Source organism: Benincasa hispida, chromosome 5 (genome assembly GCF_009727055.1).
Source record: "Benincasa hispida cultivar B227 chromosome 5, ASM972705v1, whole genome shotgun sequence".
Lineage (NCBI taxonomy): Eukaryota > Viridiplantae > Streptophyta > Magnoliopsida > Cucurbitales > Cucurbitaceae > Benincasa > Benincasa hispida.
The window spans coordinates 24,655,013-24,667,147 of NC_052353.1; the positions used below are offsets into that span (position 1 = coordinate 24,655,013).

At 33.5% G+C, this 12,135-nt stretch overlaps 1 protein-coding gene across 1 annotated transcript; it reads left to right on the plus strand.

Moving 5' to 3' along the window:
• Positions 1-4,027: 4,027 nt before the first annotated feature.
• On the plus strand, positions 4,028-11,684 carry LOC120077741. The gene is made up of 11 exons (XM_039031722.1): positions 4,028-4,492; positions 5,584-5,708; positions 6,337-6,781; positions 7,008-7,123; positions 7,735-8,509; positions 8,785-9,240; positions 9,473-9,661; positions 9,758-9,988; positions 10,266-10,608; positions 10,724-10,907; positions 11,020-11,684. Exons 1-11 carry the CDS (start codon positions 4,247-4,249, stop codon positions 11,504-11,506), a joined length of 3,597 nt encoding a protein of 1,198 aa, XP_038887650.1. The 5' UTR covers positions 4,028-4,246; the 3' UTR covers positions 11,507-11,684.
• The last annotated feature ends 451 nt before the right edge of the window (positions 11,685-12,135 follow it).

Genomic DNA, 12,135 nt, shown 5'->3' on the forward strand with positions numbered 1-12,135 from the left:
TTCATAAAATTAATATTTGAATCATATTCAAATATTTATTTCCTCTCAAAATAAATTTTTATATTATAATGCATCAAATACATTATATCAACCATATCACATATAATTAGTTTATATCAATTATATCATATATAATTAATTTGAACAATTCAAATTAACCCAAAATTAATTTGATTCTCAATAACACCTACTTGGATAATTAATTAAACTCTTTAATTAAATTACCCAACTTCATTAACTGATGGTTACTCCACTAAAGACCGATAACTACACTCTTCGATATATTTCTGTGTCTATTGGATAAAACCAATCAACGATGCAGTGACATTTCACAAATTGCTCGTAAGTACAGTTGAGTCAAAATTCCTGTTTTTCCTCTCTAGTTAGATCTAACTTCTTAAGTACCACTGATCCCTCTGATGAACAATAAGTCATAGTCCAACTATGACCAAACCCCTCTAGGCCAAGATAGGGTGTGGCACCAGATTGTTCAAGCCTCGGAATCAGCCCTTAAGGGAGTAATTTCTCTAGTTTCTCTAACTATATAGAATGAGTGAATTCCTTTTATGTGTAGTTGTGTTCCCAACTCCCCAATTAGATGAATCCCAAAATGGTAGGCATATTGAGTCGACCAAACTTGCCACTCTCACCCATGTAGATCAAAGGATCGCCTTCATAAGCAATAGTTCACAACTCATTCAGGATTTAGGTCAAGTCACCTATAATTATTCTGGTGAAATGTAAGTTTCTTTTATCAATGGTATTATATAGTGAGACTATTCATTTCAGGGTCTGGTCTTATACAAACTCTTTGTTAGAACACTTCCGCTCTCATGTTTCTATATGAATGTTCAGGATTAGATCATTTATAACACTTTACAACAATTGTAATATCTATGAAGCAGGTCGTATTCGTAGTATCACTAGGATAAGATACCCATCCTTATTCATACTACATACCATTTAGGTTGTCTCTTAAACACGATCCACCTGTATGTTCCCACATACATGTTTAAGTTACAGAAGACAATCTTTGATGTTAGTTTATTATTTTTGTGCGTTAAAGCTACTAAATGTCAAAAAAATACTACTAATTTTATTAAATAAATAAATTGTTTGTACATTACCATTACAAACTACAGGAACTACGAGATTTAAAATATCAACCCCAATAATATATTCCTTTTAAAATCAATGAGTATATTGTTTTCTTATTTTATTTAAAATTACAAATTTGATAACTATAAGGTAGCAACTCTATTTATATGTATTTTTTTCTTTAAAAATGAATATAATAATAACTTGAATCATCATTTTTCCACCTGTTATCAACTTGCGAAAGATTACTTTTAATTCTTTTAAGGAAAGAGTTCATTTGTTGAGCAAGATAAGGAAAAGTATGTTGTATATTAAATAATAACACATGCATGCTAAGTTTGATTTCTAAATTTTATAATTTTTGTGTTATAGTATTTTGTGATTTTAAATGATTGTATATATTTATATATATAATAAAAAGTGAATGGTTAAAGTATCGTTTTTAATTTCTATACTTTAGATTTTATTTTATTTCGATTCTTGTACTTTTAATTATTTTTCAACTTTATTCCACTTATAGTAAATCTTAAAATTAATCATCACAGTTAGTCTATTGTCATTTTTTTTACAAACAATTTTGTCTCATGAGCATCTATTTTCAAAATTGTAAAAATATATTTACATTGTATCATTTCTTACATAAAAATTATTATTATTATTATTATCTATTTAATTTTGATAAAAAATTTAGACTAAATTTATGATATATTAAAAATATAGGACTGTATTTGCGATTTACTACAAGTAGAGGAACTAAAGTAACAAAATTTAAAATACAAGGATCAAAATAATATTTAAAATAAAACCATTCTACTTAATCTTTGATTATTGAAAAACAAAAAGAAACAAAGCCTTTCCAATGTTTTGTTAATATTCCAGAATTATAACAGTTTTATTTTAATATGAAAATGAGAACGAGAACGAAATTTAGGACTATTTTCAAATATAGAAAAATAAATTTAGATATTTATAAATAATAATAAAATATTATAGTTATAGATCGTGATAGATCGCAGTATACTACTATATGTCTAGATAGACATGAATAGTAATTTATCACAGTCTATAATTATAATATTTTACTATTACTTATAAATATTTTCAGTAATTTTATATTTAAAATGGTTTATAGAAAGTTTAAGATAATGTATTTGACATATTAATTCTTAATTGATTAAAAAATTAGAAAAAAAAAAAAAAGACAAAGAAGATGGAAGGTGATTTTCATTGCTATGATCACAATGTTAAAGTTTTCTTTTAATGGAGAGTCCCCACTTTGTTCATAACTTTTCAGTCCAAAAACATGGGCCATTGATAGTATTTTTTGAATTTTTATTTATGGCCTAAATCCTATATTAATTAATCCTAAAATCTCATATATTCTAGTTCTATTTTACTTGTTCAACTTGCAAATTATTTTGTTTTAGTATCCACATTTTCACACAAAATTATTTAATTCTTATGAAATATTTAACATAAATTTTTTGCTTGAAAATTTTATAATTAACCTACACATGTGGCTTTAAACACATACTTGCAATCTCTTAAAAAAAAATAAAAAATAAAAATAAACATGAAACTTTACCTTCTAAAATAAAATATCCAAGAGAATTGAGTTGTGCTTTGACAACTCCTTAAATTTGACTAATTACATGATAGGATAGTAATTAGTAAGTACACGAATAGAAAAGTTTGAGAAGAAGTAATTTAAGAAAGAATCATGCTAATTTGAGCATATGATTAAACTAGACAAGATAAACGTTTGAATCTTTCCACTCACATATTGTAATAGGAAAAAGGAAAGGAAAAACTCTAAATTTAAAAACCGTATCATGTAATGGGAAAAATTCAAAGTTTTATCTTTAAATTTGTCATGCGTATGATTTTCATCCTAAACTCTCCCGTTTATCTAATTGGACACAGACTTGAAAACTATTGTCATTTGCGTCATTTATTTAATTTTAACTAATTCACCTATTAATTTTAACATAAAGTCATCTTAAAATTTAGGTAAAAAATCATTTTTGGTCCTTAAACTTTCATGAAAATAATAATTTAATCTCTTGAATTTTGGTTTGTAACGATTTAGTCTCGGTACTTTCAATTTTGCAATAAATAGTCGTTGGACTTTAGTATGTAACAATTTAGTCATTGTATTTTTAAAATTTGTAACAATTTAGTCCATAGACTAAATCATTATAAACCAAAGTTCAGATACTAAACTCAAATTTCAAATTCAATTTTACCAAGTTTTTGTACAAATTTAAATTTGGTTAATGACACAACAACTAATGAATAACATTGCCAAAACTAATTTTAACCAAAAAAAAAAATTTTAAAAATATCTGAGAATACTTTTTAACAAAATTTCAAACATAGTCCTATAGAAAGGTAAAACTGAAACTATTTTGAATTTAAGAGTAAGATTACAACACTTACCTAAATTGAAAGACGTTGAATTCGAGAGTTGATATTGATTTTTTCTTCCTATATTCATACATATATTGTTATGAAATCGACAAATAAAGAAAGTGAGAAAACGTAATCAGTAAAAATCAACAGAGAAATATACATGATCTGCTAATAATGTATTAGTTATATCTACAACTAAGAAGAGATTAGTTTATTATTAAAATGAATTATCATATAAACAGGAATTCTAAATCTTTTAACACTAAAATAGTTGTAAATAACATAAATGTGTATGCAATCATAGAAAATTAATCAATAACATATTGGAGGCATTTCAACATTGGAATAAATTCGTTTTTATATGAATTGAAGGAAAGAAATGGGAAGAATATAAAAAAGATTACCGTTGGGGTCAGAGGTGACGTGGCGTGAATAAGAAGGTCCAGATTGGAAAAGTTGACACTCCTCAACAAAGACGACTCCTTATTTTATATATATATATAAAAAGAAACTAAATTAAAAAAAAATAAAAATTCGCACGCTTTCCTCATTCGTAATCCCAAGCCCAACGCCCCTTTTCCCTTTCCTCTTCTTCTTCTCCATTTCTTCACCAATCTCTTTTCCTTCATATTTCTGCAAAATTCTCATCGTCTTTTCATTCTGATCGCCCTCCTAGCCGCCGCCACCGCCTCCCCTTCCGCCTTGCTGATTCTTATCTTCTTCTTCGTCGTTGTTCATGGAAGCTGGAGTCGATACGCCTTCTCCGACCGAGAGAAGAGGGGGTTTAGGGATATCGGTGGACCTTTCGCCTGGTGATTCTCTCTTATCTTCTTCTTCTTCTTCTTCTTCTTCTCATTCATCTTGTTCTTCTCCACCGAGAATTCCGAAGCGACTTCGTCAGAGACTTCTCGTGGAGTGTAAGTCTCCCAGTACTGTGGAGGAAATTGAGGCTAAGCTTCGTCATGCTGATCTTCGTCGTCAGGTGCTAAACCTAATCCTACTCGAATTGTTCATTTCTTGGTTTTTTGTTTTTGTGTACTGGACATGCCGGAATCAAGAGGAAGTCTTTAATTTTATTTTTTATTTTCCAAATTCAAGCGTTTTTGCCGTTTCATCTCGCCGATTGATTTGGAGTGGTCAAGATTTTTGTTCTTTAACGTCTTTTCCATACACCTATCACGGATTTTTTTTTTCCTTTTACGTTAACTTGATAACAGTGACTTCAAATGATATACTTACTTTTTTTTTCTTTTTTGTGTGTGTGTGTGTGTGTGTTTGTGTATGTATCTTGAGCAGTTTGTTTTCATGTTTAATTTGGGTATTTTTTTGTGTTCGTTTCCAACTTTTATCCGTTTTTCCTCTGAAATTGTTGCGTAATTTGGTTTTGAAATAATATCTTGGAAGACTGCATGGCTCTCCTGAGTAGCATGATCAGAGTTCCCAATGGTTCTTGCTAATTTTTTTCACGTCAATCATCCATCGTTTGATTCCTCATTTCTTCCCCACATCTGGAATTTTCGTGTTACTTTTTTCTTCGTTTTTCTTTTTGGTTTGGACGGTCGATAGGATTGGTTGGTTCCTCTGTTTTGGGGTGGTTTGGTCGGTTCCTTTTTCTCTCACATAAGCTTTCTTCTGACTTCCGCTTTTCCTTTTTTCTTTTTTGCGAAATGAAATTCTTTCTTCTCCGTCTTGTGTGTTTAGTTGGAAATTTTCTTGTTGTTTAATATCTATTTCGTTTTCTCGAATCAATATCATCCTGCGTTAACTGCTGGCTGGAGGGCATTTGATAACACTACAGCAGCAGAAAGAATGAATAGCAATTATTTTTTTCTTGTTTTCGCTAACCATCCTTTTATGATCCGAGTTTTAATTTCGTTACACGTTTGATTTTTAATAATTGTCTACTCAATTCGTTCTACCTACTTTTGGGACCTCTTCTCTTTTTCCCGAATCTGTTTCATGATTTTTTGTTTGTTCTGTTTCTTTGGTACAAGAGGCAGGATGCTTCGAACCTTTGGTGGGAAACTTTAGACCAACTGCTTCTGTTAATTCTCTTTTATTTCTTTCGTGCAGCAACATTATGAGAAGTTGTCCAGCAAGGCTCGACCAAAGCCGAAAAGTCCATCACATTCTTCTTCTCAGGAGGGAGACCTTGGTCAGCGGCTTGAAGCAAAACTCCTGGCTGCAGAGCAGAAGAGGTAAACTAATAAGTAATAAATATATTTTCCAGAATTTTGGTAGTACATGAACTTAATGGAAAGGTCATTGTCAATCCATATATCTGAGATCATCATAGGCAGTCCGAATAACTTAGACTATACACCAACTATTCTCACATATAATACATCCAAGAAAATCTCAGACATTTGCATATGAACTGTTGCAACCAATTAATTGCTGGATGAGATGTCTCTATCTTTAGAATGCTGGCTGGAGTCGCATCTTATTTAGTTGATTACATACACACTCACATGCGCGCGCACACACATACATACATATATATTTTATTATATTACATTTGTGGTCTTTGAATCCTCTGTATTGAGCTCTTTATCATTGGTTCTGCATACCTTTCTGTGGCTTTTCTTCTGAATTCAGGTTGAGATTTGAATACTGATGGAGTTCTAATTCACGATTATAAAAAGATCCTTTTTCTATGTTGATTCTGGGAATCTGTGATACTTATTTTTCTATTGATAACAATTGCTGTGGTTTTTTATGTGGTCTTTATTTATTTGTTGGAGAGTGCTAATGGTCTGATTGTTCATGCATGATATATATCGTTAGCTTTCCAAACTATAAGTTACTGATCTTTTAAAATGACAGGTTGAGCATATTGGCTAATGCTCAGAAGCGTCTTGCTATGGTGGATGAGGTACGACAAGTCGCTAAAACAGTTGTGGAGAGACGTAAAGAGAAAGAGCGTGAGAAGCTTGGCAAGGAAGTTGCAACTCGAGCACAGCAAGCGGAGGCCAATAGAATGCTTATCCTGAAGGCTTACAGGCAGCGAAGGGCCTCACTGATGGAAAGGTCATCGATGTCATTGGTAAGAAAGATGACTTGGGAAAATAAGTACAAGGAGCGAGTGCGTGCTGCAATTTCTCAGAAGCGTGCAGCTGCTGAGAAAAAACGGCTGGGTTTGTTGGAAGCAGAAATAAAGAGGGCACGTGCTCGAGTGTTGCAGGCTCGCCGTGTGGCTAAGTCTGTATCTCAACAACGTGAGCTTGAGAGGACGAAAATGAAGGATAAGTTGGAAGATCGAATGCAAAGGGTATGCATGTTTATTTCAATTGGAATTAAAATAGCTAGTCACATGCCTTGTATTTGTGTGTATCATTCTCATTCTTCCTGTGTTTTAATAGATCATTAATTTCAATTGGAAATAAAATAGTTATTCACACACTGGACTCTGATTTTGCCCATTGATTTAACTCTGATTACATGTTCTGGGTTTGTCGGTACCATTCTCATTCTTGTGATGTTTGGTGGATCATTAGGCAAAAAGAAAAAGAGCAGAATACTTGAGGCAGAGAGGAAGGCCAAATATAGCTAGTCGAGTAAATATTATTAGGATGCAAAAACAGGCTGACATCCTATCCCAAAAATTAGCAAGGTATTTTAGCTCTTCACTGTTTTTTAGGTTAAAACATGAATTACTTTTTCAAAATGGTTTTCTTCTGTTACTCTTCGCTTTCATATTTATATTTATGCTTTAAGATAAACCTTATATCTTGACTTAATGGAGAATGTGTTAAAGTTAAAATTAAAGATTGGCCATGCTTCACGCTTCCTGCTTTTAAAGATAGAACTCTTTATATAATTTGAACACTTTACATCGTGGGTTCTATATATCTTGAGATGACAAAGTATTTTCTACTACTACATTCTTTCTATTACAGGTTGAGATATATTAACCTCAATACTTTTCTTAGTACTCTCACCAATTTACCATTTTTCTCGTCTCTTTGCTACTTGGGGGTTGAAGCTATGTGGATAAATATTGCTAGTCGTAATCTGAGGTCAAATCAGCATTATGTCCCTTAGTTTTGCATGCAAAATCATACGACGGAACATTTCTTTTTCCATCCTTAAAAAGAGGCAGATGATCCGTCAGCCTTTACCTATTGAATACTTTTTATGTTGAATATGATTCTGTTGATGAATTAAGAAACTTATTCCCTTGAATGAAACTACATTTTCATCCCCACAATTTTTCCCCATTAGGTGCTGGAGGAGATTTCTCAAATTGAGGAGGACTACTTTAACATTGACTGAAGCATACAATTCCTTGAACATTAATGGAATATCTGTTAAGTCCATGCCTTTTGAGCAGTTTGCTGTTCTGATTGAATCAAGTTCGACTCTCCAAACGGTTAAAGCATTACTTGATCGACTTGAAAGCCGCTTGAAAGTCGCTAAGGCTGTTGCTGCTACAAGTTATTCATTTAATTTTGAAAATATTGACCACCTCCTCAAGCGAGTTGCTTCTCCTAAAAGGAGGTCTACTCCAAGTTCTTCAAGGAGCAGAAACACAAGAAAAGTAGTAGTTAGGGAGGTACCTAAAAGTATTGCTAAACCATCCAGATATCCAGTTAGAGTGGTCCTTTGTGCTTATATGATACTGGGTCATCCTGATGCCGTTCTTAGTAGTCAGGGACAACGTGAGATTGCTCTGGCAAAGACTGCACAAGAATTTGTCAACGAGTTTGAACTATTGATAAAGATTATATTGGAAGGGCCAATTCAGAGTTCGGATGATGAATCAGAATCTTCACAAAAACAGTGGACCTTCAGATCTCAGCTTGCTGCATTTGATAAAGCATGGTGTTCCTACCTGAATTGCTTTGTGGTGTGGAAAGTGAAGGACGCACGAGCTCTAGAAGAGGATTTGGTGAGAGCTGCTTGTCATCTCGAATTGTCTATGCTCCAAACTTGCAAGTTGTCAGCTGGTGGAGAAGATAATGCTCTTACGCATGATATGAAGGCCATCCAGAAGCAGGTTATACTTGTCTTGTTTTGAAGTTTACATTTAAAAAATTACAGGGATCTGTATATTCTAATATTATTAAATGGCAGGTAATTAATAATTTTGACTGCACATTTGGTTTCTGTGTTTGATTATGTTCTTGAATTTTGTCAGTAATCTCTTATTTAAAAACCCATGGATTGAAAAAACATGCCAAATTATGTATTATCGTGGATTGATATTGTGTGTAGCGTTGAGCAATCTTGACATGTGATCTTTTCTCTAATTGTTAGTAATATGTGGACCAGGTCTCTGATGACAAGAAACTTTTAAGAGAAAAGGTTCAGAACCTCAGTGGAGATGCTGGGATTGAGCGTATGGAAAGTGCTTTATCTGAAACACGATCTAAGTACTTTGAGTCTATAGAAAATGGAAGCCCTTTCAGTTCGCCAGTTGCACAGTTTATATCTTCACCTATTTCCAACTCAGGTGGTCCTTATGTTTCAAGATCAGATGTCAGGAGCAATGAGGACAAGTATATTGAAAGGCCAGCTCGTGTAATCCGCTCTTTATTCAGGGAAGATCAAATGGTGGCTAAACCAAGTGATTTACCTGAATCTAGAAGAAGCATTCCAGGAGGCCAGTTAGGGTCTGTTGGAGACTTGACCACTGAAAATGAACTTTTGGTAAATGAGTTCCTTCTCCAGCAACATCCTTTTCCTGACAGTTTGGCCATGATTGAAGAAGATCAAAATAGCATTCAGGTTTGCACCCTTTATTTATTTATTTATTTTTTAAATTTTGCGATCTTTATAAATCAGTTTTAGTTTCTGTTCACTACTTGTGGCATCCAAAATATAACAATAGGACTTTTCTCATGTTAATATTCTAAAACAGAATATCTCGTCAAAAGTAATATCTAGAGGAAGATTTCATTTTTCGTTCTATTTTCATCACATAGAAAACTTCAAATACCTTCTCCCTTTTTCCTTTCAGGTAAAGATGAGAGAAACAATGCAGAAGGCCTTCTGGGATGGTGTCATGGAATCCTTGAAACAGGAAGAGCCCAACTACGATTGGGTGGTTCAGCTTGTGAGAGAGGTCCACGATGAACTTTGCAGTATGGCTCCAGAGAGCTGGAAACAGCAGATAACTGAAGCCTTTGACATAGACTTTCTTTCCCAGGTATTAATCATCAGACATGCTGAAATTATCGTCTTTAAAATCTTTATATATACATGCAGATTTATATTTTTCTTTTCATTTTCTGTCATTTGGAAGGTACTCAAGTCGGGGAACATGGATATGGACTACCTTGGGAGAATTTTGGAGTTTACATTAGTCACATTGCAGAAGCTCTCGTCTCCTTCAAAAGAGGGCCAGCTGAAGGCTAGTTACGAGAGTTTATTTGGAGAGTTAACTGAGATATGTCCTCATACCGAAGATAAATCGAAGAATCCATGTGAGATTGCCTTGATTAGGGGTCTGCAATTTGTCCTGGAACAGATTCAGGTTTGTTTCATACTTTTAGTTTTCTCTTTCAGCACTCTTTTGATTGGGGAGATCAAATGTTATGGAAAATAATAGCATCCTCTGAATAATTCTTTGGACACGTTTCATCAATAGTTGGATTGAGAGTTTGATTTGATCTATTGCATTGATTTCTCTTCGAAATACTTTTTCAACATCACTAATGTCACAAATGTTTACAATCTAGAGAGTTTAACGTTGCATTTGCATTTTCTTTGATACATAGCTGCAAAATTTAACTTTTGTGCTCCAATTGTAGGTGCTCAAACAAGAGATAAGCAAAGCTCGTATAGGAATTATGAAGTCGATTTTATCCGGACCCCATGGTTTTGATTATCTTAGAAAAGCTTTTGCCAACCGATATGGGGTTCCATCTGATGCCAACACCAAGCTTCCAAAAACAATGCAATGGCTGTCGTCTGTATGGCATTGCAAAAACCAGGAATGGGAAGAACACAAAAACTTGTTATCATCATTGTTTGTAGTTTCCGAGGGATCATTGCAGGGCTGTCTTCCATCCACCTCTCTAAGAACCGGTGGAGGTATTGTCCGGCCGGGGAATTCAAGCCAACAGACTTATAATACTGCCAGAGAAACTACAGGTGCTAACAACTGAATCCATCGATTCTCTTTTTCTCTAATTACCCAATAATATTCCCAAGTTAGAGCCAGATTTAACTTTTTGGCTGTTGTTTACTTCTTCTCTTATATCGTTAGGCAATGAACAACCGGAATGTGGTGGAGGAGAATTGGATATAGCTATCAGGCTGGGACTTCTAAAGTTGGTTACTGGTGTGTCTGGTGTAACACAAGAAGTAATTCCAGAAACGTTCAGTCTTAACCTTAGTCGGATAAGGGCTGTTCAAGCTGAAGTTCAGAAACTAATTGTCTCAACAACAAGGTTTGTAACAACTCGAAAAACTTGAATCGAAAATGGTTGAGAAGAACTGGAGTTTTGTACCGTTTTGATAACAAATGTTTTATGCTTTGCTTTGCTGTTGTTTTTCTTGTAGCATACTTGTTTGCCGGCAGATCCTCCTGAGCCAGGGAAGTTCAACAATGACCACTACAGACCTAGAAACCGCAGTCTCGAATTGCGCTCAACAGCTTTCAAACATGTTAGACCGAGACGAAAATGCAGGAAGCGAAGAAATTACCGAGGCAATAGTTAAATTCACAGGAGATGGTGATGCGGAGGTGCTTCAATCAAGGAGGGTAGTCGTCAGTCGGATGATACAAAAATTCTTGCAGGCAGGGGATGCCGTGTTTGAAAAGGTGTCACGTGCCGTTTACTTGGGAGCGAGAGGAGTCATTCTAGGTGGAAGCGGAAAGACTGGAAGAAGATTAGCAGAAATGGCTCTCCGGCAAGTCGGAGGTGCCGTGCTAACCGAAAGGATGGTGAAAGCTGCCGAAGTTTTAGTACAGGTAGCCACTGTATCAGTTAAGGTTCATGAAGGATGGTACGTTGATTTGGTTAATTTGATTGATTGTGAAATATGAAGGAATGGGATGGAGAGTATAAATAAGAAAAATGTAAAGAAGAAACCACATGTGTATATAATATAAAATTAGTGTGTGAAAAGAAGAAAGAATTGTGTAGTGGATAGTGTTGTAGCAAGGTGTAATTAATTGAATGTGTAAATGTGACGTGGAATTAATAATAAAATTGTATTTATTAGTCTTTGATTTGGACTTCTTTCTATTTTGTGGTCATATACAAAATGGATTTATCTATGTGTGTGCTTCATTAAGAAACCAAGGCCGACGGTTCCATCTTCATTTATTATAATATATGAAGAAAATTTAGTTTTAATAATGTTTAGTTTTAGTTACCGGACATGTTTGAAATATGATGAAAATTTTGAAATTTTTTTATGAAAATGGATCGAAATTGGTTAATGAAACTTTGATTGTGATTGAATTAGGTTATAATTGATTACTTTTAATCCTTTTTGTAGAGTAAAATAATATTCAGATGTTTATTGAGAAATATTTGTACAAATGTCCAAAAAGAAAAAAATGATTATAAAATAATATCAAATATTTGCATATAAAATAATTTGTTTATTATAAAATGAAGTAGATACAACAATGAAAAATTATATATAGCATAATTCAAGTATGAGGTA

Excerpts from the sequence above, each read along its gene's own strand:
- LOC120077741 (XM_039031722.1), top strand. The coding sequence starts at position 4,247 with ATGGAAGCTGGAGTCGATACGCCTTCTCCGACCGAGAGAAGAGGGGGT. Across the intron at positions 5,709-6,336 it reads CTGGCTGCAGAGCAGAAGAG|GTTGAGCATATTGGCTAATG; the intron begins GTAAACTAATAA and ends TTAAAATGACAG. Across the intron at positions 9,989-10,265 it reads TTGTCCTGGAACAGATTCAG|GTGCTCAAACAAGAGATAAG; the intron begins GTTTGTTTCATA and ends CTCCAATTGTAG.